The sequence below is a fragment of the Peromyscus maniculatus genome, chromosome X (genome assembly GCF_049852395.1).
Source record: "Peromyscus maniculatus bairdii isolate BWxNUB_F1_BW_parent chromosome X, HU_Pman_BW_mat_3.1, whole genome shotgun sequence".
NCBI lineage: Eukaryota > Metazoa > Chordata > Mammalia > Rodentia > Cricetidae > Peromyscus > Peromyscus maniculatus.
Genome location: NC_134875.1, coordinates 97930491 through 97957815, shown reverse-complemented (window position 1 = coordinate 97957815; position 27325 = coordinate 97930491). Strand labels below are relative to the sequence as shown.

Here is a 27325-nt window from a genome sequence, read left to right as displayed (position 1 = left end):
CTAGAGATCCAACTCTGATCATCATGCTTGGAAGTGGGTGCCCCCACCTGCTGAGTGATCCCAACCCACCCACATGATGTAATAATATACTTATTCACAGAATGTTTTTCCTTTTTGGCTACAAAAAATATCCAAAGATTCTCAATTTGTGTATGTAAGTAATAACATTATGTTGTAAATGGAAAACAGTCAAAACATGATCCATAATTCTAAAAATCACAAGAACTTCAGTAATTAATTCTATTTTAATTACTAATTTAGTAAATAATTCTATATAAGTTGACTATATTTTAAAGAGAAAACTTCGCCGGGCGGTGGTGGTGGTGGTGGCGGCGGCGGCGGCGGCGGCGGCGGCGGCGGCGGCGGCGGCGACGACGACGACGACGACGACGACGACGCACGCCTTTAATCCCAGCACTCGGGAGGCAGAGCCAGGCGGATCTCTGTCAGTTCGAGGCCAGCCTGGGCTACCAAGTGAGTTCCAGGAAAGGCGCAAAGCTACACAGAGAAACCCTGTTTCAAAAAAAAAATAAAATAAAATAAAAAAAATAAAGAGAAAACTTCTAGTTATCTCAGTAAAATAAGAATAAAAAATTTAGCATGTTATTCTCTTATTCAAATTAGCTCCTCATTACTTAGAAAGTTAACATCTGACAATCACAGTAAAGTGTCTTCCTCAGCCCTCAGCTGATGTAGGAGTAATATCAGTTCCATGCAGCCATGGCAGTCATGGTGGCCACTGTGGCTCAGGAACTCTCTTCTCCAAGTTTTAAAGTCACAGATCTTGAAGGAGAACTGTCTTAGTTTGGATTATTATTGCTGTGATGAAACACTGTGACCAAAAGCAACGTGGGGAGGAAAGGGATTATTACAAGGAAGTCAGGACAGGAACTCAAACAGGGCAGGAAACTGGAGGCAAGAGCTCATGCAGAAGCCATGGAGGGGTGCTGTTTACCAGCTTGCTCCTCAGGGCTTGCTCAGCCTGCATTCTTTTTTTTTTTTTTTGGTTTTTCGAGACAGGGTTTCTCTGTGTAGCTTTGCGCCTTTCCTGGAGCTCACTTGGTAGCCCAGGCTGGCCTCGAACTCACAGAGATCCGCCTGGCTCTGCCTCCCGAGTGCTGGGATTAAAGGCGTGTGCCACCAACGCCCGGCTCAGCCTGCATTCTTATAGAAGCCAGAACCACCAGCCCAGGAATGGCACCACCCACAATGGACTGGGCTGTCCCCCATCAATCACTAATTAAGAAAATGCCTTCCAGCCAGATCTTTCCCCCCTTTTATCTATAAATCTTTACTTGCAAGTGTTAGTTGCAAAAAGACATTGGTCTGGTTTGAGGTCTCTAGTTTCTGCTACACTATTGATGCTGGGCCCTCACTAGGACTCTTGTTGGTTGTCGGGTTCTTGCCGTGTGTTGTGAAGACACTGCAGCTTTGGGTCTGCAGTACCAGTCCCTTCACATGCTCCTGCAGATCCCAGATGGAATGGACGGTGGGGTGGGACAACACATAACCCTGGTTCTGGGCCTGGGTAGTTGCAGGGTTGGTCAGCATGCCAGCTCTCGCTTGTCCTCACCAACAAGGGTGAGCTCTGCTGCATTGCTCTGGAGAGTTTCTAACTTGCAGCAATGAACAAGGGGTGGGACCAGTTCTCATGCTTTCATATTCTCAGGGTCAGCTCTCCCACACCTACACCTTCAGGGTCAGCTCTAGTGTGTTGCCCAGGCATGGTGTAGGGGCCACTCTCCTGAGTGCTGCAGCTGGTAAGGGCCAGGGCCAGCTCTCTTGTTCTTATAACCTCAGGGCCAGCTCTCCCACCTGCCTCAGGTGTTGAGGGGCAGGGGTGGGAGGGCATCTCTTCCCCACCCATGCTGCCACATGACAGATGGGTAATAGAGACAGCTCTCCCATAGAACATCAGGGCTGGCTCACCCACACCTCTGACAGTGGGGTTGGCTCTATTGTGCTGCTCGGGCGAGGTGCAGGGCCTGCTCTCCCAAGTGTTGCAGCTTGTGGTGGGCAAGGGCAGCTCTCCTGCCTTTCTGACCTCAGAGCCAGCTCTCCCACCTGCCTCAGATATTGATGGGCAGCAGTGTGTGTGTGTGTGTGTGTGTGTGTGTGTGTGTGTGTGTGTGTGTGTGTGTGAATATCTCCCCTGCCCATGCTGCCACATGAAAGATGAATAATGAGGACAAGTCTCCCATGCTCACGACTTTCCATCCAAATCTTATGGAGGCATTTTCTCAATTCAAGTTCCTTCCTTTTAGATAACTCTAGCTTTGTGTCAAATCAGCATAAAACTAGCCAGCATAAGAACCTATTACACATGCCACTTTACCAAACCAGTATAATCCCCAGCTATATTCTAAATAGTTACCTTTGTACCCGCATATAAAAGTAGTCCCCACATCAAGAAAACTTCTATTTGCAACAGAAGAAGACCATAACAGAAAACCACAACCAATTAAAATACAGAGATATAGAGCCCAGTCCCAGTGAATACATCTACAACATAAGTCATGGACCTAAGGCTAAGGGATAATTGTTGAAAAGGGGGAAAGAATTAGTGAAATAAGAGGCCATGAATTAGAAAGAGAGCAAGGAGGGGATATATGAGAGGGTTTGGAAGGAGAAAATGGAAGCAGGAAATAGTGTAATTGTATTATAATCTCAAAAACTATATCTATAGAGTGACACCCTCTCAAGACCAAAGTACCAAATTAAAGAAAAAATATATATATAATGTGTATGTCTCTGTACTTGTATGTGTTTCTTATGCTATTTCTTTGGCTTTTTCCCCTCCTGTTTGTTTTGTCCTACACTGGTTTATTTTTATTTTCTCTTATTTTATTATTAGATGCCTGTTTGTTTTCTAATTAGAGAGACAAAGAAAGAGTGGATTTGGTGGGTTGGGAAGTAAAGAGGGTCTAGGAAGAATTGGTAGAGGGGGAAATAAGATCTAGCAGAAACTCTGACTTTTATTTTCAGTTTTCTTCAGCCTGGTTTAGTAGATTTCATTTCAAATACTAATTATAAAATGAAACAGATGTCTTAGATGTTTTTTTATCCCCTGATATTTTGATGCTCTCTGTGTGTGCATTTTGTTAGCCAGAAGATTTGGTTCACAACTGTAATCGCTGCACCCAGCAGAGTCTATGCCTCAAGTGAGGCATAAGGATTGCCAAGACTCTGAGACTGACCTCAGCTACATGGTGAATCACAGGGCAGCCTGGGCTATGGTTTAATTTCCATTGTCAAAAAACAAACAAATAATATTCTGTAACACAAATTTTGATGGTTTTATTGCTGTTACCATATAGTATATGCTGTATTTTTAGTATGTAAGTCTTATCTATTATGACACATTAGCAAAAATGAAAAAAAAATTGAGTTAAGGGGTATTTGGCAAGTCTCATACTGAGAATAGTAGAAAATTGAGGCATTAGATTATTTCACAATATAGATGATATCTCAGGGCAGTCACTTAACCAATGGCAAACTGTGTAAGTTATTACATTCTGAACTTCAGATTCCAAATCTATGAAAATGATTTTGGTAAGTTATTCTCTACAACCTGTGGAAGGTGTGTAATGAAATAAAGTAATTGGCACAGTAACTGGCATATGCTAGACCTTTTTGGTGGCTGTGTTTTCCAGTCAAAGATTTTTTTTTCTCCCTAGATCTGCTATTGAGATGATATAAGGCAAGCCAAGGCACTTTTCTGTTCCTACCGCCATTTCTCCTTTTCTCTGTCCCACTGTGTGTGTGTGTGTGTGTGTGTGTGTGTGTGTGTGTGTGTGTGTGTTTTCTCATGGCTCTACACCACTGTGTGTGTGTGTGTGTGTGTTCATGGCTCTACACCATAGTGTGTGTGTAGTGGTTTGAATAGGAATGGCCCCTATAGGCTCATGTATTTGATTGAATGCTTGGTCATTAGGGAATGGCACTATTGGGAGGTGTGGCCTTGTTGGGGTAGGTGTGGCCTTGTTGGGGGAAATGTATCACCGGGTGAGCTTTGGGGTTTCAAATGCTCAAGCCATGTCCTGTGCCTGTCTCTTCCTGGTGCCTGCCAATCCAGATATAGAAATCTCAGCTACTTTTCCAGCACCATGTATGTCTGAATGCTGCCATGATCCCTGCCATGACAACATTGGACTAAACCTCTGAACTTGTAATAAAGCCCCAGTTAAATACTTTCTTTTATAAGAGTTGTAGTGGTTACTGTGTTTCATCACAGCAATAATGATCCTAACTAAGAGAGTGAGTGTGTGTGTGTGTGTGTGTGTGTGTGTGTGTGCACGCGCGTGCGCGTGCGCACATGCACATGTGTGTTTTCATGAATTTGCACCGTAAGAAACTTCACCCACTGGTTTCAATGGATTTTCCTGTTTCCACCTCTAATCCACTGCTAGGAATGCTGTGATTACAGACATACTTGTATCCAGATTTACATGGGGCCTGGGAATATTAATTCAGGTTCTCAGGCTTTAATGGAAAGTGCATTACCCGGGGAATATCTTTCCAACCTACTGATTATATTTCATTTTTTCATGTTTTTGGACTTAATTCCCTAATTTCTCAGGGATGAAGTTACGTCCTACCCCCGGGTTTGCTTGCATACATTGCCTGGGACTTTCTAGAATGTGGTACCTGAACTGCTTGGTATGGATACACATTTAGTTGTAATTCTAATTATTATCACTGAGGACTCAAAGTTTTAATTTAGTTGTGGTCTGTGATGCTGGTATCTTAAGAACCAGGGCTCCTTTTTAAAGAAAAATGTCCCCCCTCTTCTCTCTGAGATAGCAAACTAAATTGTAGCCCTTACTTTCCCAGGGCAAGCCTGTCAAAATGAGTCGAACTAAGTGTGGTCCATGGGTTATCTGTAGTTATTATGTGCTCTTTGGTACACATTCAGGGTCCTTACCTTAACCGCAGACCTCCGGCCGAACTCGCCAGCAGCTGGTCCAGAGCAGCAAATGCGGCTTCTCTGCCACGGGCACTAAGACCCAGTTCCTCCCCTCCTCACAGGAAGCAAGGATAAACCACATCCGGTGAGGGGCTGGCTCTGAAGATTGACAGCAGGCCTGGGTTGCTATGGAACCCCTCTGCTGTGGAGGCAGTTTACAGCAGAGTCTGCTTTCCTCACTGTGCTTCCCTAAGACACCTAGCCTTCCCCACCCCCACCCTTTCCTCCGTCTAGTGCACACAGAGCTTAATTCTCAGCCTCTGAAGGCCCCACTGAAATCATGCTCCATCCACCACCAGCCCTACTTCATCCCCTCCCCACACCACCTGACGCCGCCTCCTCCTTTCCCTTTGCATGCCCTGCCCCAGGCAGTGTGTGACTCTTCTTCTGTTTAGAGCTTAATTCTCAGCTTTCAGGTACACTTCTCTGTTTTTCTGTAATTCTGCTCCCCCCACCCCAGGGACGGGGTAATGTGTGTGTGGGGGGGGGGGGGGATGGGGGAATAAAAGTTTCCAGGTCACAACTTCTGTCTAGTATGTCCCAACTAGGAACAGTAAATCTTGAACTCCTGACCTGTATGCATCCAAGTCTGCCAGCTGCACACACAGCCCTCCCTGCCTCAGTAACACACATTCATATATGTATAACATTATATTTACAATAAATGTGTGTGTATATATGCATATATTATTTTATTTTTTTCCATTTTGCATACCAACCACAGTTCCCCCTTTCTCCCCTCCTCCTGCTCCCCTCACCCCCCCATCCATTCCTCAGAGAGGATAGGGCCTCCCATGGGGAGTCAACAAGGTTTGGAACATCAAATTGAGGCAGGCCCAAGCCCCTCCCCACTGCATCAAGACTGACAAGGTATCCCACCATAGGGAGTGTGCTCCAAAAGGCCAGTTCAGGCACCAGGGATACATCCAAGTCAGGGGTCCCACAGGCAGACCAAGCCATGCAGCTCTCACCCACATTTAGAGGGCCTGGTTCAGTGTCCTGCAGGTTCCCCAGCTGTCCATCCAGAGTCCGCGAGCCTCCCCTAGCTCAGGTCAGCTGTCTCTGTGGGTTTCCCCATCAGTCCTTGAAGTGAACTGCAGAGGCTGACAGCTGTATCCTGGACTCCAGAGTGCTACATCCCACTCTTTCCCAGAGCCAAAAAATACCTCAGGTTAAGGTCCAGTCAGCTTGTGGGGCAGGAATTCACAAAAAAGCCGCTTGTCTGTTGCCTTGCAGTCTTGACTCAGGCCTGAGCTATACATGGCCAGAATCTCCACCATGCCTGGGCCAGACACCCTAACCCACTGGCTAAGTTTTTGTTGCAGCCTCTCTGCAGCAAACTCCATAGGATTTTGGGCTCCAAAACCCGCAGGATTAGCCACTTTAGCACACTGCCCCCACGCAGATGGCTGGATCTTTCACTTCTTCCCTCTCTTGGTGGGTTCTGGCTTTCTTTTTCTTTTTCTTTTTTGGTTTTTCGAGACAGGGTTTCTCTGTGTAGCTTTGCACCTTTCCTGGAACTCACTTGGTAGCCCAGGCTGGCCTCCAACTCACAGAGATCCGCCTGGCTCTGCCTCCCGTGTGCTGGGATTAAAGGCATGCGCCACCACGGCCCGGCCCATGGCAACTCTTATAAGAGAAAACCTGGCTTCCAGAGATTAGATTCAGGGTTCTTGTTTGAAAAAAAAGAAAAAGAAAAAAAGAATATAGATATAAGATAAAATGTAGATTATTGAATCTACTCTGAAAAAAGATATAGAAATGATAGGATAAAAGGGTAGATTATTGAATCTACTCTGAAAAAAAGGGAAAATATGGATATGATACAATAAAAAGGTAGATTATTGAATCTACTTTTAATAAGCAACTAGTTTTAAATATTTTACATTAATTTTTGTATATTGTTTATAAATTGTGTATATTGATACAAAATTGGGATTATTTTTGTTGGAACATACTGTACATATATTTCTACTCTTGTTCAACGTATTGTACCTACACAGTTCATTTCAGAATGTAACATAAATTGCTAGTCCTTAAAAGTTATTATTATAAACTATTTAGGATAACAAAGAAATGCAGGTTAGTTGTTAGTCACCTATTCCAATGGAACTTGCCAAGTTAGGTATGCTTTCAAAGTCAAACAGAGATAAATTTTCAGATAGACAGATAGTCTTCAACCACTTCAGAGATCTGCAGAATATGGCATTTAAGATGTTTTAATAACAGATTTCTTTTAATGACTATGAGACATGTCTGCTCCTGGTAGTACCAGTCTACTTCATAAAAGATAATGGGCATTGAAGAAACTCCATATGAAGTTTACTTTCTTTATGGCAAAAGTTAGCCACTGGGCAAGAAAGTATCCTTGCCTCAACTGCTGACAGTATGCTGTCCAAATGGGATAAGCAGGACACAAAAGAAAGGACTGCCAAACTTTACCAAGATAAAGTAGGACAGCCCTTCAGAAAATCCTGCTTCACAGATGAGTCTATCAGATATGCTAGGCTTGTAAGCCAAAGATGGATGCTTCAATATTGCAGAGGAACCTTGGGTAACTATGCAGGTAGCCATCTCTTTCTGTCATTTCTCAGTTTTTTTAGAAGTCTCTTGCTTGCACTTCCTGCTTACTCAATTAATATAATTTCCTTCTCGGGTCTCTCTGAGGGAGTTGAAGCCTAGATAGTCATAGTTTTCGTTGTTACCAAATTCAGAAAAGAAACTCACTAAAGAGATGTAAAGTGTATAAGTTTGAAAAACATCAAAAGATAGTTTTTAGTTGGTAATACAAGTTAGGATACAAAGCAAATTAGGTACAACAATATAGATTTACCAAATTTGATAAATAATGGAGTATTTTCTCTGAATCTATCAAATGTTAATGGACTGGACATTGTTTATGTAATTCTTGTCTGTATATATTGTATATAGTTATTGTATTTATTGTATATAGTTTTCTTTTATTAGTTATAACCTTCTTTTATTATTTTAGACAAAAAATGGGAAATGTGATGATATTTGTAATCTAAGAAATAAAGCTTGCCTGAAGATCAGAGGACAGTGCCAGCCACAGAGTTAAACATAGAGGTCAGGCAGTGGTGGCATACACCTTTAATCCTAGCACTCAGGAGGCAGAGATCCAAAGCCACACTGAGCTACATGAGATTGATCCAATCTAGGAGAGAAATAGAGCCAGGCAGTGGTAGCACACATCTTTAACCCCAGTACTTGGGAACCACACACCTTTAATCCCAGCACTTGAGATCTCATGTCTTTGCTACCAGTATTCGGGAAGCACAGACACCATTAATCCCAGCACTAGGAAGGAAGTGAAATGGCTGAGCAGAGAAAAGCATATTAAGGTGTCAGGAAACAGGAACTAGAGCTTTTGCCTGAGGACTCAGGAGGATTAAGTCAGAGGATTCATAGAGATAGGATCTCGCCTTCCATTCAGCCTCAGGATTTGGTAGTGGTGAAAAGTTTCTCTAATGGCTTTGTCCTTTGTCTCTCTGATCTTTTAGTATTTACCCCAATATCTGGCTCCAGGTTTGTTGGTTTGTTTGTTTGTTTTTAACTATAAGACCATTTAGGATTCATGCAACACATTTCTTTTTTATTTTTCACTTTTTTTTGTTCTAACTTCCAATTTCACTGAGGATGAAATAATATTTATCCCCTTTACTTGTGTATTCTGCTTGGAGCTTTCTAGGACACATGTGAGGGCTAATTCAGCATGGACATGCTTTCAGTTGGAATTTCTCTCTTTAACATCAAGAGCCTGCCGCTTGACTTTGTAGTCTAGGATCCCATCATCTTCAGAGACAGGGCTCCTTTCTAAGATCAAGGCCCTCTCCCTGCACTGAGACATTCCAACGTACATTGCAACCCACATGTTCCAAGAACAAGCCCTTCAACGTTAGGGGTAGGACCAAGGACTGCCTCTTTGAATCACAGAGGAGTACTGTACACAGCACATAATCAGGGTCTCTTCCTTGACTGGCGGCCACTCAGAACTTGCTGGCAACTAGTCTAGGCAAGGCACACAGTGACTGTGCCAAAGCTCACTAAGACCCAGTTTCTCCCCTTTTTATAGAAAGGGAGGGTAAACTACATCTGGCCAGGAGCAGTCTCTGACGATTGATAGAGGGGCCAGGTTGCTATGGAACCACACAGCAGGCAGGCAGTATAGAAGGCTGCTTGAAATTCTTCATGGTACTCACCTAATTCACCTAGCCTCCCTAACCCATGCACATTCCTCTGTCTGCTACACACAGAGCTCACTGACAGCCTCTGAAGATTGATGGTAGCCCCATCTACTCCTCCATATCCATCCCTATCCTTATACCCCAGATACCCCACCATGCCCAACTTTCCATATCTTACCCTGTGTTGTATGAAACTCCATCTCCTCTTGCTTTCCTGGTGGAGGAAGAGAGGGATGAGGGTGACAAGGTCACAAGCCCTTTCTAGTACCACATAACCAGGAGTATTTTCTATGTATCATAGGCTCCTTCCCTTTATAGACCCAAACCCACCAGGGGCAAATATAACCCTCACTTTCTTAGTCCTTCAGATGGAAGGATGTGCTAACTTTAGCTTTAGATGTTGACACCATTCTTAATGACCTTAAAGGACTGGAAGCAACAGTTGCGTTTTTTGACATGCTCCACTTTTCGGGTTGGTCTCACTGTTCTGACCTAAGTCTCTAGCCTTCCAAAGGAGTCTACACCTTCCCGAGTCCCAGAAGAAGCACTCCAGCCAAGCTTCACATGTCGACCACAGCAGGGATAGTAGTATGTGAGATCTTTCCTTTCTTTCTTTCTTTCTTTCTTTCTTTCTTTCTTTCTTTCTTTCTTTCTTTCTTTCTTTCTTTCTTTCTTTCTTTCTTTCTTTCTTTCTTTCTTTCTTTCCCTCTTTCTCTCTCTCTCTCTCTCTCCCTCCCTCCCTCCTTCCCTCCCTCCCTCCCTTCCTTCCTTCCTTTCTTTCTTTCTTTTTTTGGTTTTGTTTTTGAGATAGAGTTTCTCTGTGTAGCCTTGGCCATCCTGGAACTTACTCTGTAGACCAGGCCTCAAACTCACAGGGATCTGCCTGCCTCTGCCCCTCAAGTGCTGGGATTAAAGGCATGTGCCTCTCCTGCCCAGCTCATATGTGAGATCTTATTTTGGGAAACAAGTCCTTTAATCCCAACACTTTGACTTTGGTTTTGAACAAAACTCCCTTGCAGAATTGGGGTCCATGAATTAGATTCTATTAGGCTACTTGTTGTGATCATTCAGGTAAAATGGCAAGCACACCAAACTCTGCCTACTCTGAGTGAATCCTTGGGATCCTGGGAGTCCTGCTTTACTTTTCTGACGTCACATCTATTCAATACATCATTCATCTTTCTTCAGTTACTTCAGTGGAAGTAAAATCATACTTCAATTAAGGCCATTGTTGTGTGACAACAACTTCCTGGGAGATGCAACACACATACATCTGTTCACCCCAGATAGGGAACCATGACAAACCGAAGTATGGATGTCACCAAAGTACAACTTGGTGAAACAATGAGTTTTATTGGAGTTACTTTTAGGAATATGGGTAAAGGGTTACTTAGAGGATTCAAAATGACTCAAAGACAGTTGCATTATCAAAGCCCACCCCAGTATGTGTGACCGCTCACAAACACTTGGGACCTGGAGCACTTCACAGCCTGCAGGCAGCTCAACAGGGTGGAGAGTATCTTTTCCAGGAGCTTTGGTTGGTCTAAACCTCATCTAGGCAGCCCAGCTGGTTTCTGCTTCTTCCAGGCAGCTGGTCTGGTCTCAATGTTTGCAGCTTGGTCCTGCCAACTCTGAGAGGGACTCTTCAGCTTTTATTTCTTACTCTGTGAGGGAGGGGCCTAGTGAGTCTGGTCAGTTTCGGGGACTTGGGCTATTTTGAGTTGTTTACCTTCAGGTTTAAGAAATTTCCCTGACTGAAGAAAAGTTTCAATCTTGGAGAAGACTGTTAACACAAGAACCATTTTCCCAGCCCTCACATATCCAGAAACATAATGAGGTTTGTTTTTGAGGTGACACTCTTTTCATGGGTAGTCTTCTGATGAATACCCATGGTTCTCTTCTCTTTGAGTTTACAGGGCCCCACTCCTCAAAACTCTCAAGGTTCGAGTTTACTCCATTAATTTGTGTTATTGTTCTGTATATTGGGTATTCCCAAATAGAATAGACTTTAGCTAGTCTTACCACAAAATGTCCCTTAAAATTTTGAGATAATGCATATCTTAAACTACTTACTTACAGAAATTATTTAGTCATGCATACATATATAAAACATAGAGAGAGTGACACTGAGCCTGACTCAAGGGTGTGAAATCTCAAAGCCCACCGCCTAGTAACCCATCTCCTTTAACAAGGCCACACCTCCTAATAACGCCACTTCCTATGTACTTATATGGGCCATTTTCATTCAAACAATCATAAGTGGATTTCCACGAATTCTCAGTTTATTGATAAAAATAATAGTGGCCAGTGATACGGTGCAGCAGGTATTGGTACTTGTTGCTAAGCCTGATGACCTGAGTCTGTTCCCTGAACACACATGGTAGAAGAAGAGAACTGACTCCCGCAGGTTGACTTTTGACCTCCATACATGTTCCCCCACCCCCAAATGAGTAAATGTGAAAACTTAAATGTTGCTGGAGGGCTTCTCTCCAGGTTTCCCAAGCCCCGCAGTCCCACAATCCACTTATAAAATAATCACTCAGACGCTTATATCACTTATAAACTGTATGGCCATGGCAGGCTTCTTGCTAACTGTTCTTTTATCTTAAATTAACCCATTTCCATAAATCTGTACCTTGCCACGTGGCTGGTGGCTTACCGGCGACTTCACATGCTGCTGGTCATGGTGGCAGCTGGCAGTGTCTCTCTGCCTCAGCCTTCCGCTTCCCAGAATTCTCCTCTCTCCTTGTCCCACCTACTTCCTGCCTAGCCACTGGCCAATCAGTGTTTTATTTGATATACAGACCATCCCACAGCACTTAAAATAAAATAAAATAAACAACATTTCCCAAAACACGATGGGCAAGGTAGCTCATGCTTATAAGGCCCGGAGGATGGAGAATCAAACCAAGCCCTTGCTGCATGAGTGCTACATAGGACTTACCTATGAAGCAGCATGCTGTCGGCACCAAAATGCCAAAGGGAAAAAAGAAGAAATGAAAATAGAAAATATACAGAATAAAATAGAAAGAAAAATGCCATGTAATTACACCTTCAGTCAGCCAAACCTGATTAGCAGGTTTCCTCTCAAAAGTTAACTTAAAAAACAAAACAAAACTATATGGTTGAGACAGATTTAGCTTTTGAAAACTTGATCTTTTGAAGTTATGTGAGATTACAGACATACGTAATCCAGTCACCAACAAATGTATTCTTGCTTGGCTTCTTCATACTTCACAGTTAACCAGGAGTTTTGTTTGGTTCACAGCTGCAACCTCAACTTTGGGAAAGAAAGGCTTGAAGATTTCCAAGAGTCAGGGGCCAGCCTTGGTTACACAGTGAGTTCTAAGGCAGCCTGGCCTATGTAGCACAAAGGTCTTATTAATAAAAACAAGCCCGGAGCCAGGTATTGGGGTGAATGCTGAAAGATCAGAGAAGCAGAACAAGCCACATCCAGCCTCTCCTTGCCAATTCCTCAGCTGGTCTCATTTCCTCAGACTGAAAGCCTCCGAGTCCTCATCTGAATGGATCTCAGCTGAACTGCTGCTAAAAGCTTAAAAGTCTAAAAAGGACTCTAGTTTCGGGTCCTCACACCGTATATACCTTTCTGCTTTATGCCCTCACTTCCTGGGATTAAAGGCTCACTTCCTGGATTAAAGGTGTGTGTCGCCATACTTGGCTATTTCCAGTGTGGCTTTGAACTCACAGAGATCCAGATGGATCTCTGCTTCCCAAGTCAGAGGATTCAAGGCGTGTGGGCCACCATTTTCTGGCCTCTATGTCTGTCTAGTTGCTGTTCTGTCCTCTGACCCCAGATAAGTTTATTATGGTGCACAATATATTGGGGCCTACATTATGAATTACTTGGTGATCATATTTCTCTTGATCTTGCTTCCAATATTTTGACATTTACTTGTGATTAGGAAAAAAATAATTGAGGACGTCAAGTAAGTCTCACGCTAGAAGTAAAATATTGTGGCTTTAGTTTATCTTAACATTGGGTGATGTCCCATCTCTGTCACTTACCAACTGCGTCAAGTGTGAACATTATCAAATTCTCTGACCTTCAGGTTCTACTTGTGTAAGGTGGCTTTGGCAAGCTTTGTCTTCTCTAGATGGTGCTATAGGTGTACAAGGAATGGACAGTACTTAGTCCAGTGACTGGCTCATTGGATCTTATATTGTCTCTTGGCTACTGTTTCTAACTAATGTTATTTCCTGATTTTCTTCCCTTAGGTATTATATGAAGGAAAGAGAGGGAGCCTCACCTAACATAAATTCCTGCCATTTCAGTGTGATAATGAAAGGCAAGGTAGGACATTTCTCTGTCATCTGTAATCAAAGATAAATGGGCATCTCAGTCCCCATCCAGATAGCTTGATTTGCTTTTTGACAGAACGGTAGGCTGTATGTGTTCCTGCATTTGTGCAAGTGCATATGGAGGGCAGAAATCTATGTGGGATGTCTTTTTCAGTTGCTCTCCAGCTTATGTTTCGGAACAAGGTCTCTCACTGAACCTTGACCTCACCAATTTGACTAGATGGCTGGTCAGAATGCCCCAGGAAACCTTTTTTTCTTCTGCACCCAAGCACTGTTATTACAAGAGCATGTTGACACACTTATTTTCTTTAATACACATGCTAGGGTTGAACTCTGGGGCTATTGTTTGTGCCACAGACAATTTACCAGTTGAGCAATCTCTCGAGCTCCGTTCCTCTCCATTTGAACTGTAAGATATGTCCTATATATGAGGCCTGTGACTCCCTGAGATCCAGTAGAAGGAAGTGAAGTGGATATTTTCCGATTACACATTTGTCAATGGTATCACTAGAATGAAAACTATGACAACACAGACTGGAGCCTTATGACGGTAATACCAAATAAGTGTCAGTCCAAACTCCTGGCAGTCCCAATATTCCCACCTCAGTTGCTGTGGGATACAGTCCTAGAATCAAGCCTTGCACTATCCTGTTCACCTACAGTGAAAACTGATAGGAGTCTGTGTTGTCCTGTTATGTGTAATGCGTTGGCAGGGTAATGGTACAATCAGGAAATCTGGCCTCTGCTGACATGAGATAGCACACACTTTGCCTCTGTGATGCCTTGAAAAGAACTGTCACCATAACCATGTCTCAGTCCCTCCATTCATGCTTTGTATCACTGTGTTGACTCCTGCTAGGCAATAAATATCCCATGTCTTCTATATGGAGCCCAATGTCATCAGTCCAAGGAGATCCTACCCTTGAGACCACCTCACCCCCAAAGAAGGGATAAATTCAACCAGGCAATCCTATTCCTTTCCTTCTAGGGGTATGGAAGTGAGATTTTTCTAAAGTTCCTTTTAGTATCTTCTTTCCCTTAAGTTCCTAGTTGAACATCCCTGTTTTCTTGGGTCTTGTGCAACCCTCACCGCAGTTCATTAGCTAATTTTTATCAAAGCCTGGCCTTCCTCTCTCACTTCACATCAGCGAGGTGTCCCCAAGGCCTTTATGTCTTTTAAACCTTAAAAGAGTATGTGAACCAAGGTTTATCAGACTGGCAACTGTGTTTGGGACTGTGTCATAAAATAGATGGGATAGTATTCCCCATTATGTACCATATATTCTGATGTTTTGATACCTTCAATTCTTCTATAGGTGTGTTCATATCTCAGTATCTTTTGACTTTGTCTCTGAGATTGAATAGTTCTAGGAAATGTCCAGTGCTTTTAAGTCTGAAGTGAGTTCACCTTGGTATACCTTCTTGAGAATAGGTTCCTGTGCCAAGAGTGATGTGAGATGGACAACAGATTCAGGATACTTAACAAAAACATGTTAAAATGATCATCCTCTTTATAGGTAGAACTACATTAACATCTGCCACAAGAGACTTACTTTCTAGAGTAAATAAGTTGTCCATAGTGGAAGTTGAATGAAACAAGGCTACATGTCAGCTGGGGGTTGCTGTACAACAAAGTATTCACCATCCTGACCTGAAGTACCTAATCACTCAACATTGGATAACATTGCAAATGTAAATATTCACACTGTTGTTAAATGACCACTTTTCTTTCATTAATCTGATTTCATTATTTATTAAAACACATTTATTTGGGGGAGCAAGAGGCACATATGATGGCATGCTTATGGAGGTCAAAAGACAATTTGTGATAGTCTGTTTTTCTTCCACCACATGGATCCTAGAGAGAAAGCCTAGGTTCTCAGGCATGGTGGAAGGTGCTAAGCCATCTTGCAGACCCTCTGTTCTATTTTTTTTCCTCTAACTATGGATTCTAATTCCATAATTTGGGCACAAGTTCCTTTTCTACATTAAACATGATGTGTGAGGAGTACTGAAAAAAGACCTTCAGTTCTGGTTTTCAGCTTATGAATGAAGTAGCATAGGCTCTAGATCAGGGGCCCATTATGAACATCTTACTTACTATCCCTGTGAACTTGGTGACATTAGGATATTCTGTAATGCTCAAACTCTCCACTAAGAAGAAGTGAATTTATTAGAGTTCTCTTTTTAAGACCAGTAAGATTCATGTTGAATGTGTGGCTTTGGTATCTGACTTGTCCTGTATGTCTTACTAAAGGGTGGCACTCATTAATGTGAGTATTTTGAGCTGTTTCATTGGTAGTATCCACCTGAGCTTATTTCTATTCATGTTTACCCTAGGAGATGCCATAAAATATACAGTTCTGGGGGCCCCAAACACAAAGAGAAAACAAAAACATTCTGTCACAAAGCAATGAAAAATGAAAGAAAAATGTTTTCTATTCAAGCATACATTCCCCTGTTTCTTCTTTAGGAAGTAGACCACATTTGACTTTCATCCATAATAAGAGCTTCCTCTAGAACCTATAATTATATGGGCAGGTATTGGGTCTTATTTTCTTAACATCTCCAGTAAGACTTTCCAAGAACAGATGTTCAATTAAGTGTTTTGGTAAAATACAAACCTTGAACTATAAATCCAATTTATTGTGATTTAGTTTCTTACACATCCTTTAATATCATAAGCAAAGTAGGTATGCATCTCTTACATGTTTAAAAAAAAGAAAGTGTGGAGCAAAACAAAAAATGAACTGAAAGTCTATTACTTTTTCTATATCTTCTTTTCTCTCCTACTCTCAGGCACATTTATATTCTAATTCCATATTACCTTATGGTACATCACCAAAGTTGACTATGAAATTTCAAATCACATTTCACATCAAATCAAACTTTCAACCCTCACCTTGGTAAACAGCAATGAAGGCATGATCTATGGTATTGTTCTTTTTAACTTCTGAGTTCAAGTGAACGTTAGGATAAAATACACTAAACAGCTTCATCAATAACTAATTTGAACATCACAAAAGCAAAGATTAGTAGGTTCTTTCAGTCATGTAGTAGAGACTACCTTAGATCTCACTAGCAGGTAGGAAGGCTGGACTTGGTTTTAGAACGTCTCTTAGTCTTGCATTTAGTGCTTTTCTGGGTTGCACCTTCAGCATGAGCTCTATCTTCTTCCATCAAAGCTGATTCATAACTGGATGGGCAGGTAGAGGAGCCAGTTTCACTGACATTGCCCAGAAACTCCATCACCTTTGCCTGGCTGGTTTCAGCATAGGCTTTTGGCCCCCACAGGAACTGATAGCATGGAGGATCACTATCAGGAACCTGATGGTAAACCAGGTACTTTTCCTGCACTAGCTCTTCAGTGATGAGCTTTCTGATATCCCCAAAGATGAGGTGTGGGACCCCATCATAGATTCCTAACGATTTCAGGAAGTGCCAGACCTCCTCCTCTGGGGCACAGTAGCCATTTAAGTAGATCACACCTAGGAGAGGGATCAGGATGCCCCTGTTGGGAAGACCCAGCTCACTGCTCCTACTTCCATCATCCTGGAAATCTAGCTTGCTGACAAGCTCATAGGATTGACCATTGGGCTGGACTTCTTTCAACTCTAGGCCAAAAACCAGATCCAAGCGGTTGGAAGCTTTCTTGAGGATCTCAGGAAACTGCTCCTTGAAACGTTTGTTGACTGCATTCAGCATTTCTTCTCTTAACAGGGGCTCTTTCTGTTTGTACTTGGTGAGCATGTACTCCATCAGCATCTCTGTCTTCCTTGTTAGAAGATCCTTCCGTGGGCTCTTCCTGGAGTGCTGGGCCCTAGAGGAGTTCCCAGTTTTCTTCCGTCGGCTGTTGGCACTTTTATCAGAGCTTTTGCTGGCAAGGCACATACTGAAAGTGGTGGCATCAGGCAATTCTTGAAACAACTTGGAAAAGATATCAGAAGAGGCACTTGGGGCAGCACCTCCAGAGGCATGAGCAGAGGAAGAGGATGACTCTCTTTTCTCTGGTGTCATGGTCTGAGTATCCTGGAGCTCTTTGGACCCTGTTTTGGTCTGGCGGCGTTTCTCACGAGCCCGGGCCTTACTCTTTTTTCCCCTGGGCATGATGGATATGGTCAGTGACAGCAGGAAAGAGTAGCTCACAGAGCAGTTGCCTTGGATATGTGGACAGAGAAAATGAGATAATATAAGCACCTTAATTATGTTTTGAATGTATTGCCTTTTATCAATATTCCTTTAACTTTGCCCAAATCCACAGGGCTCCTGGTCTCCTGAGTAACTAACGGCAGGCACTGCTGAGGTTCAACAAGGCTCCCTGTCTCCTAGTGTTTGAGCACTCTCAGTTCTAGGATTATATCAACTCTTTCTATCTTACAGGCTACTCCCCTCTGCTACTTTCATTCGACAGCTCAAAGGTTGCTTGTAATCCTGAGGGAGAAAGCTTCAGGGAGCTTCAGTACATCTGCACTGAGTACACAGAGTGCTGAGATTAGCAAAGCCTCTCTGTCCTGGGCCCTCCTGGGTCTTCAACCTTCCTTCAGGTCCCTTGCTTAAGTTCCCGGAAAATCTTGGCACCACCCACTCTATGCTAAGCTTTTTAGACTGAGGATATTCACCCTTTGGGCTAAAATAACGAGATGAAAGAACTGTTGAAAGTGGCAGCTCGCCCCTTTGCTTTCCGAAGGTGAAAATGCCTTGAGAGCACTGATTACGGCTAATAATGGCAGCATTTCACCGCTTACAACAAATCTGGGGCTCCAAATGGGCCTCTTTTTTTTTTTTCTGAAAGTGGTCCCCTCATCACAGTTCATTGCCACACACTTTACTTCTGTTAGGCACTGCAAACCAAGGCCTAAGTGAACCTATTCCACTCCCTCTGGAAAAAGAATGAGACAACAGTTTATTTTGTCAGATTCCTCACAAGCCTTAATCAGTCCTATACCGCTTTCAGTATTTCATTTTGTTTCCAGCCCTTGCAACATACTACTATGCTTCAACATTCTTAACTAATACGTTTCTTTCTTTTTTGTATATTTTGATTATACTAAATCATGTGAATCATCATGGAATTTTACACACACACACACACACACACACACACACACACACACACACACACACAGTTTGATTATATTCATTGGCCATTGTCCCGTTTTCCCTGCCTCCTTTTTCTTCAGAGACTTTTTTTTTTCTCATAAACCTCTTATATCTAAAATTGTATGTGGTTCTTAAATACAGGATTAAACCCTTCTGTGTTTTCTTTGTTCTGCTCCTTGCACTCAAAACATTGTATCACTACACAATTCAGGATGGCCTTGCTTCTTGAACATATCTCTTCCTGCCTCTGCATCCCTCCCACATGCTCCTTTGCTGTCTAAATACATGGTATTTGGGGCGTTTTAGTTTTCTTTCTTTCTTTTTTTTTTATTAAAAAAAAACATGTTCTTTTTACTGTTGTTTATTTTTTCTTTCTTTTTCTTTTTTGGGGTGAGGGAATGCTACAGAATCCCTAACCACTGAGGATTTAGTCAGGTTGTTCCATGTTTACTTGCCTAATCTTCATGGGGTCTTCTAGAGCACAATGCAACGGGGCCGAGTGTGGAAGCACAATTGTTTAGACTGAGCATTCTTTATCACGTAGGGTCCAAAGTTTGGCTTTAATCATCGCATAGGATACCACCACAGTGTCAGAGTTCCTTTCTAAGATCAAGGTCCCCTCTCTGTTCTGAGACCTTCCAAGACATATTGCAACCCACGGCTTTCTCAGAACAAGCCCCATGACATAAAGGTAGAATTGAGGGCAGCCTCTTTGCTTATCTGAGGGGTATCATCTTAGTACATATTCAGGTTCCTTACCTTGACTGTGAAGGCTTCTTTTGGAACGGCAGCTGGTCTACGAGAAGGCATCCAGCACCTCTGCCCAGGGCACCAACAACCCAGTTCCTCCTCTTCCAATAGGAAGTGAGAGTAGATCACATCCGGTCAGGGGCTGGCTCTCAAGATTGACAGCAAGGCCAGGTTGCTAAGTAACCCCTCTATCAGTTCAATATGGAAGACAACCTGTAATTCCTTATTGTATTCAAGCTTCCTCAGACCTTCACACTCTTCAGTCTGTGGCACACAAAGTTCCTTGTTTGAGCCTCTGAAGCCCACTGCAGCAAATGCCCCATTTTGCCCACTATCCCTCCATCCACTTCTCAAATCCTCCTAAACCCCCTCATTTTGTGTGCCTTGCCCCATATTGTTTGTCCCTCCCAAATTGGAACTTTCTTCTCAGCTTTTAGATAAACTTCTCTGCTTTCCCAGAGAGGAGAGTAACAAGATTGTAACACTGTCTGGTACATCACAATCAGGAACAGTTTCTACTTGTCCTAGGATCCTTTCCTCTATTGATTCAAATTTGCCAGCAGAAAACATTGCCCTCCTATGTCTTAGTCCTGGGAGTGGAAGTTTAGATATGACATAAAGCTTAACAGATTTCTCTCTGGCTCACAGGGCTGAAAATAGAGTTAAGACTTTTGGTGTCCTCCTTTTATTCTGGAGTGGTTTAGCAGACCCAGGTAATTTTTCAGTGTACTTATTGAAGCCCTCCAGCCTCCACAGGAAACCCATACCTTCCCAGGTCACAGCAGACACTTTAGCCAAGCCTTACATGAATCCACAGCTTTTGTTTCTCAGGCTATATAGCAGAACTCTGAGTTTCCCTGATTGGGGACAGTCCTGCTCTTTCCCATTTAGGGTGTTTAGAATTTGAAAAAGAATTCTTCCTTGCAGAATTGAGGCCTGCTCATTACATTCTATCAGTCTCCTTACTGAGATTTTCAAGGCAGAAATAAGGAGCACCCCATATTGTATATGCTGGCTCAACATAGTGGATTCTGAGGATCCTGAGATTTTTTCTACTTTTCTGACTCCACCTGCCATAAACATAGTCCTCATCCTTTTCACTCATGTGAGTAGAAGTGTACACATGCCTCAGTTAAGACTGATTTCTCAACCCTCACGGATATAGAAATAGGGATATGGCATTGTTTTTCATTTTCTTTCTTTCTTTCTTTCTTTCTTTCTTTCTTTCTTTCTTTCTTTCTTTCTTTCTTTCTTTCTTTCTTTCTTTCTTTCTTCCTTCCTTCCTTCCTTCTAAATTATTTCTTTCACAATTTCATACACATATATAATGCATCCTGGGTACTCTCCCCCATCCCTCTCTTACTTCCCTCCTATCCCTGTAAAGACCCCTCCCTCCCTACTTGTCCATTTTCCAGACTTGGGACATTTAGATTTATTGTGTCAGTGACTTAGGACAGATGTTTTTGGTCTACCACTCTTTTCAGGAGCATCCTGTGAGTGGGTCCTCACCTTATTTCCTTATAGTGACATCTTTCTGATTGTGAAGAGTTAAATTCAATCTATTACATCTTGCTAATTATTCCCAGACACCATCCAGAAAACAAAACAAACAAACAAACAAACAAACAAAAAAACTAAGCACATAGCTCAGCTTCATAGCTCCCCCTGAGTTCTTCCATAGTTAAGAACAGGACCTGGCCATGTGCTCTTTACTGTCTATGGTGTGAGTTCTTTCCCAATAAGATTGCTTTCCCTCTATTTTCCTGTTGGATAAGCCACATTAGGCTAGGGACATTCATGTCTTATGAGAACTGTGAGTAAAGTCAATATTGCAAGGGACCACACTTTTCATCTTCCTCAAATAGTGTTAATTTAGGTTTCTTACTGGGTATCTAAGAACCTAAGGATCATAGCACTTCTGAACTGTAGTTTCCACCTTAGGCCAATATTCTGTCTCACCTCAAGAGAGATGTCTAGTTTGAATATCCTGCCTAAGGCATTTGAGGACTGAGTGCAGGTTTGTTTATTATGTATACAGTATTCTACCTGCATGTACACCTGCAGGCCAGAAGAGGGAGTCAGATCTCATTACAGATGGTTGTGAGCCACCATGTGGTTGCTGGGGATTGAACTCAGGACCTCTGGAAGAGCAGCCAGTGCTTTTAACTGCTGAGCAATCTTTCCAGCCTTGAGTGCAGGTTTAGATGGATTGCTAAATAAGACTATAATTTTTAAATGGGTTGGTATATTTTTAGTACTCTTTCATAGATTTCTTTTTCTCCTTCCCTTAGAGATTTCTTGAAAAATTAAGTGTCCATGAAACCTCTTGAATATTGTCCCTACAGTAAAGTTGACCACTGGCACTTTGAGTCTAATGTGAAGTGAGGGTAACTCCACAAAACATGCCAGGCTCTGAGCCACAGGTACTGAGTTGTCAGAGAAAAAACACTGGTGATGTATAGTCCTTTATAACAATTAGTATGAGTTTGATATTACCCCTGTTTTAATTGATTTAACTCAGTCATGGAAAATATCTCTATGCAGAATGTTTGTATGATCCCTAAATTTGCAATTACTTGACATTGCACATGTGGGTAATGCTATTGTCACAATGTATCATCTTTTTCCTCTCTTTTATTGAAAGGTTCATTTATGGTAATAATTTTTTAATTCCTTTGGCTCTGTACTCTAATTCAATGTTTTATAAATAGAATTATTCAGAATCCTTTAAGGAGGTTAGACCAAAGATTAAATGAGGACATGCTTGCTTTTGTTAATACTGCCAATTTCCCATAAGATACTGGATACTCCATAAGAGAGTAGCTATATTTGAGGATATTATGAAGAAATGTGAATTAAGGGATGTAAGTTTTGCCTTAAGTACAGAGGGTATGCAATGAACAGTGTGGGAAAAAGAAAAGTTCACACTGGGAACCTAGTCTTACTGCTGCTGCTAACTTGTGAATCTGACCACATGCTCTAAGAGCCCAAAGAAAAAGAACTGTAAACAGAGAAGATGCTACTTAAGAAAGGAAAGGATGGCTGAGCATTGGTGGCACATGCCTTTAATCCCAGCACTTGGGAGGTAGAGGCAGGCGGATCTCTGTGAGTTCGAGGCCAGTCTGGTCTACAGAGTGAGTTCCAGAACAGGATCCAAAGCTACACAGAGAAACCCTGTCTTGAAAAACTTAAAAAAAAAATAGCCAGCATTTCTCCATTATGGTATTTTCAGTTGATGTTGCTAGTGCTGTTGTTGCTGTTGTTACATATTTGTGTGGAAGTATCCTTCCCAGTTGGACAAAACTCAAAGTTCTTCTAAAGAACAGATTTTTGATTAATCTGGGTATGATATAAACCAGTAATCAAGAGATCTAGATCATTACCAATTAATTTATTCTACATTTTGGAATAAGCCAGGTAAATTTAGGTGCGTACATGTATTTTAATTTTATAAGCATAAACACTAAATGGAATAAGGTAAATCAATAACTGACTACCTCAAGTGGGCATATCTGTAGTCTCAGATACTCTGAGGTTGAACAGAAGGATTAAAAGTTTAAGGCTATTCTGAGCAATGTAGTGATATCCATGACTTCAAATTATTTTTAAAATTTAGTTAATAGGAAGCTAAAAGTATAGCTCAGTGGTAGGGTGTTTGCATAGCATGAATAAGACTAGTACCATCTCCCACCTACAAAAAGACTTGATCACTCCACACATTTTTGTTTCCCTATTCAATGTAGCTGAAAAGTTTTCTTTGGTCCTGTCCATCTCTCATGACCCCATGATCCCGCAGCCACTTGGACCCAAATAAACACATACAAGCTTATATTATTTTTAAACTATGGCCATGGCGGGCTTTTTACTAGCTATCTCTCACATCTTAAATTAACCCATTTCTATTATACTTTGCCACATGGGTTGTTGCTTACTGGTACTTCTACATCTTGCTTCTCCTGATGACAGCTAGCACCATTTCCTCTGCTCTGCTCTTTCTCCTTTATCCCTCTCTAGTTGGAATGTCCCGCCTAACCTTATTCTGCCTCACCATTGGCCAAACAGCTTTATTTATCAACCAATCAGAGCAACACATTCACAGCATACAGAATAATATCACCCATCATTTCCCCTTTTCTTTCTATTTAAAAGGAAGGTTTTAACTTCAACATAGTAAAATTACATATAACAAAACAGTTATCAAGCAAGAGTTATAATATCTAGTCTATTTGTATTTGGCAAAATTAAAGAAGATATCCTATCTATCCTATATTTGTGAGTTAAGGTTTCATATCTACCTTATCTCTTATCATAACCAAGGAAAACCATAATTATAACTATCTAGGAAGATATTATAGTTATCTAGGAAGAACATTGTAAGCAACTTCTAAAAATCTAGAATGACAGAGACATCTGTCTGCTTGAACAGTCACCCAAAGTTCCTCTGCAATGGTAGGGCATCCATCTCTAGCCCATCGGGCTAGAGTCTCTCAGTCACTTTTCTCCATGTCCTGTAGAATGCATGGCAGTTTCTTCTGCAAAGCAAGAACCCGAAGGACCATTTTGCCTTGCAAAGTTCAATGGTCACCTTCCTATGGGTCCTGAATGTCCAGTTGATACAACATTTTGTCAAGCAGTCCAGGCAAGAACAGTTTCTGGCCCAAATGGCTATTTTTGCCAAGAAGATAAACTCTATATGGAGTGTCTTCGATGCCCATCTTTCTCTCTGAAGTAAATCAGTGCTGTTAGGAACAGACATGTCTCATTGTCCAGAAAGGAAGAACTTCTTCTTCATTGTGCTGTATGAATATCAGACTTAAGACAGTCATGTAGAAGCTAGTTTTGTTATTGTAATAAAATAAAACTCTCTTATTATAGATGAAGTTCAGTTTTTTGACAGGGTCATAAAAGTGGCCTCCTCCTTTTGCTATATCTTTGAAGACCAATTTAATAAGCTTGAAAATTCCCATGGGGAATTCCAAAAGTGTTCTTTATATTTTTATGACATTTTTCAACATGTCTCTTTCACTGGATTATTGAGAAGAAATCATTCATTAACTGATAAAGCCATTTTATAATCTAGAAGAGAGCTGAGAAAATTCTTTATTTGACTTTCTAATTCTTCCTGAGCTCTTGGTACTCATCTATTAAGCACTATATAAGACCATAGGTATTCTGGGATTCAGATCATCCTGTGAACCAGTTATTTGTACATATACTTACTAATGTTTCTTGCACACAGTCATGATATCTTTATCACAGTCAGAAGTATGGTTTGAAAGCATGGAAAAGGAAGATGATAGCTTAATGAAAAGTAATAGGTGAATAGTTTTAGGTAGTACAGTCAGCTTTGATTACTCTGACTAGTATTAAAGGAGGAAGAAAGAAGGCTTGTTGTGGTGTCCTCGTCCAGTTGTCTGCAAATTTTTCCAGAGATCAACACCAAGGCAAACATTTGAATTATATGGAGTTTTGTCAGTTTTACTTTTGATGATTTCCAGTATTCACCAGGTAGTTCTTTTGATATTCATTCTGTGATCTAAAATCATCTTCCTTCAAATCAAGGTCATTTCCCCTCTAAGACTCCTAGTGAAGAGACATTTCATATGACCTATTCTTTCTGTGCCATATCAGAGTTGACAGATAAGGTGCAATTTTATATGGCATCATTTTCTTCTGGTGTTGTTGGGCCCATCAAATCAGGGTCTTTATCTTGCTTCTTAAAAATAATCTGAAATTTCTCCCTCCAATAATTTGGAATCCTTCAAACAAATGGCTGACTCCAATATAAAGAAAATAACACTGGACAAAGAAACGTACCAGCTCTTTTCCTCATTCCTCATGCTTGACAACTGATCTAAGAAGGATAGGAGAGACTTCTGCTTGTAACTATGCTCGGGACTCTCAAGTCTCACAATAAGGGTGGAGTAGGACACTGGAGCTATATTATTCTCATTTCATAGGGGAAATTCAGATATATCAAGAAATCATGACACTCAAATTAAAGCAAGTTTGAGGACTTCCAAGTGAGTTGAAGGCAATGGATATTTTGCAAAAGTATTACTGGGACTCAAACAAATCTTTCAAAGAGTGATGAAATGATATTAACACCAGCATTTCCCAAAATAAGATAGGTGGTATATTTGGCTATAAATACACACACACACACACACCACCCAAAGTCAAATAATTTTAGAGTAAGCCAGTTTAATCAAAGTTGAGCATGCTTTAGCTTCCAATTTTGTTTTCACTGCAGTCTCCCAGAACCGCCCCGCCCCCCACCCCAATTTGTTGATGTGTACTGGGAAACTCTCAAAGTGATAATATAGTTTGAGAATGAGTTTTCTAAACCTAGTTTACCATGAAAAACATGCCTCTCTGCCATTTTTCCACATTGCATTTTAAGGCTTATTCAGAGATTAAATTGTGGATTTTCTTAACAGATAGCTTGTGTTTTCGTGAATATTTTCAGTGAAAATACAATGGTCCTTGAAGGGAAGAAGAATACATTTCAAACACATTTTCAGAACCAAAGATCTTTAGTGACCACAAAGATAATATCTAAGGTGCAAAGATATTTTAATAAATGACATGAAGTATCAGTTATTTATTTTTTCTAAAAATTCAATTTAGAAACTTATTAGAGTTCCACCAAATCTAAAATTAACTTTAGATGCCTAATTGTTAAGAGATATAGTCAAAAGAGTGACATTAAATGTATGACTCTCTAGATTCCCCCTTCCAAAATGATTCCATGCTAAGGCTTCTGTAATCAAAGCACATGCCTAAGTTCTCTGTTCCACAGGGGTGTGTCGACTAAACTTCAGGGAATCTAAGTAAAAAGAATATTCTCGGGGCAAATATTCATCCTTAGTAGAGAAAGAGAATATTTGGAAGAGAAAAATTAGTATACTGTGAAATGGCTTTATTTAGACAGAGATTATAATAACATAGAAGCCACGAAAGTGCTTATATTTTATCTAAATGATACAGTATATACTTCTATCAAAAGATTGCTTCAGCCGGGCAGTGGTGGCGCACGCCTTTAATTCCAGCACTCGGGAGGCAGAGGCAGGCGGATCTCTGTGAGGCCAGCAAGTGAGTTCCAGGAAAGGCGCAAAGCTACGCAGAGAAACCCTGTCTCGAGAAAAAAAAAAAAAAAAGATTGCTTCATTCCAGCTTCTGTACATGGAGACTGGGGTGATAAATTTTCTTTCTCTTATTTGAACAATAATTAATTCAGAAAATGTAGATAGATAGACTGTGTAGAAATAATGCACCATGTATTTGTCTGAAAAAGAGAAAGTTAGAGAATGGAGATGGGAACACAGAGCAATGTTACAGACATGGTCTATGTAAATCTGAATAGCCCAATTTAGGAGAAGCATATCCTTTTCTCTCCAGAGACTTCAAATAAATTGACAGACTAAAGCAATTTCTCAGATAAAGGTGCAAAACAATGAAAAATATTAATATTGTAATGTGGACTTAAAATGTTAGGCAATTAGCCAGGTGTTGAGCTAATGGAGTTACTTTCTTAAGTGCCATATTTCAAAATATTATTAAATGTAAGGAAATGAATGACTAAGGATAGCTGGCATTTTTTAAAAAACAGCAGATGAGTAACAATTTTAAGATGTTACTTTCACATCTGTTGGGCAATATTAGTGGTTGTTAGTGCCCACATCGCCCAGTGGAATAAACCCCATGAAAGTCATTAACATAATGTTTTAGAAATATTCTAGCTAATTCATAAAGATATTAAATAGAACCTTTTCTAAAATCTGTTCTCCCAGCATACATTTTAGTAGTGTCTCTTCCATTGGATTTTAGTACTTTATTGTTTTCCTCCATAATATTTGGCTAGATAAAGTTTAAATATGTTGTAAAAGTGTCAGGGAATTGCACAAAAAGAGCATTGCAATTTTGCTAGAAAAAAGTTGCAATTGAAACATATCCACAGAGTAACCACTACAAGCAGGAAGCA

At 41.2% G+C, this 27325-nt stretch overlaps 1 protein-coding gene across 1 annotated transcript; it reads right to left on the bottom strand.

The window, feature by feature from the left end:
- Positions 1 to 16116: 16116 nt before the first annotated feature.
- LOC102924160 (melanoma-associated antigen B4-like) lies at positions 16117 to 19624 on the bottom strand. Its single transcript, XM_042269044.2, has 2 exons — positions 19351 to 19624; positions 16117 to 17648 (listed from the first exon to the last, which is right to left on the bottom strand). Exon 2 carries the CDS (start codon positions 17596 to 17598, stop codon positions 16570 to 16572), a length of 1029 nt encoding a protein of 342 aa, XP_042124978.1. The 5' UTR covers positions 17599 to 17648; positions 19351 to 19624; the 3' UTR covers positions 16117 to 16569.
- Positions 19625 to 27325: the final 7701 nt, after the last annotated feature.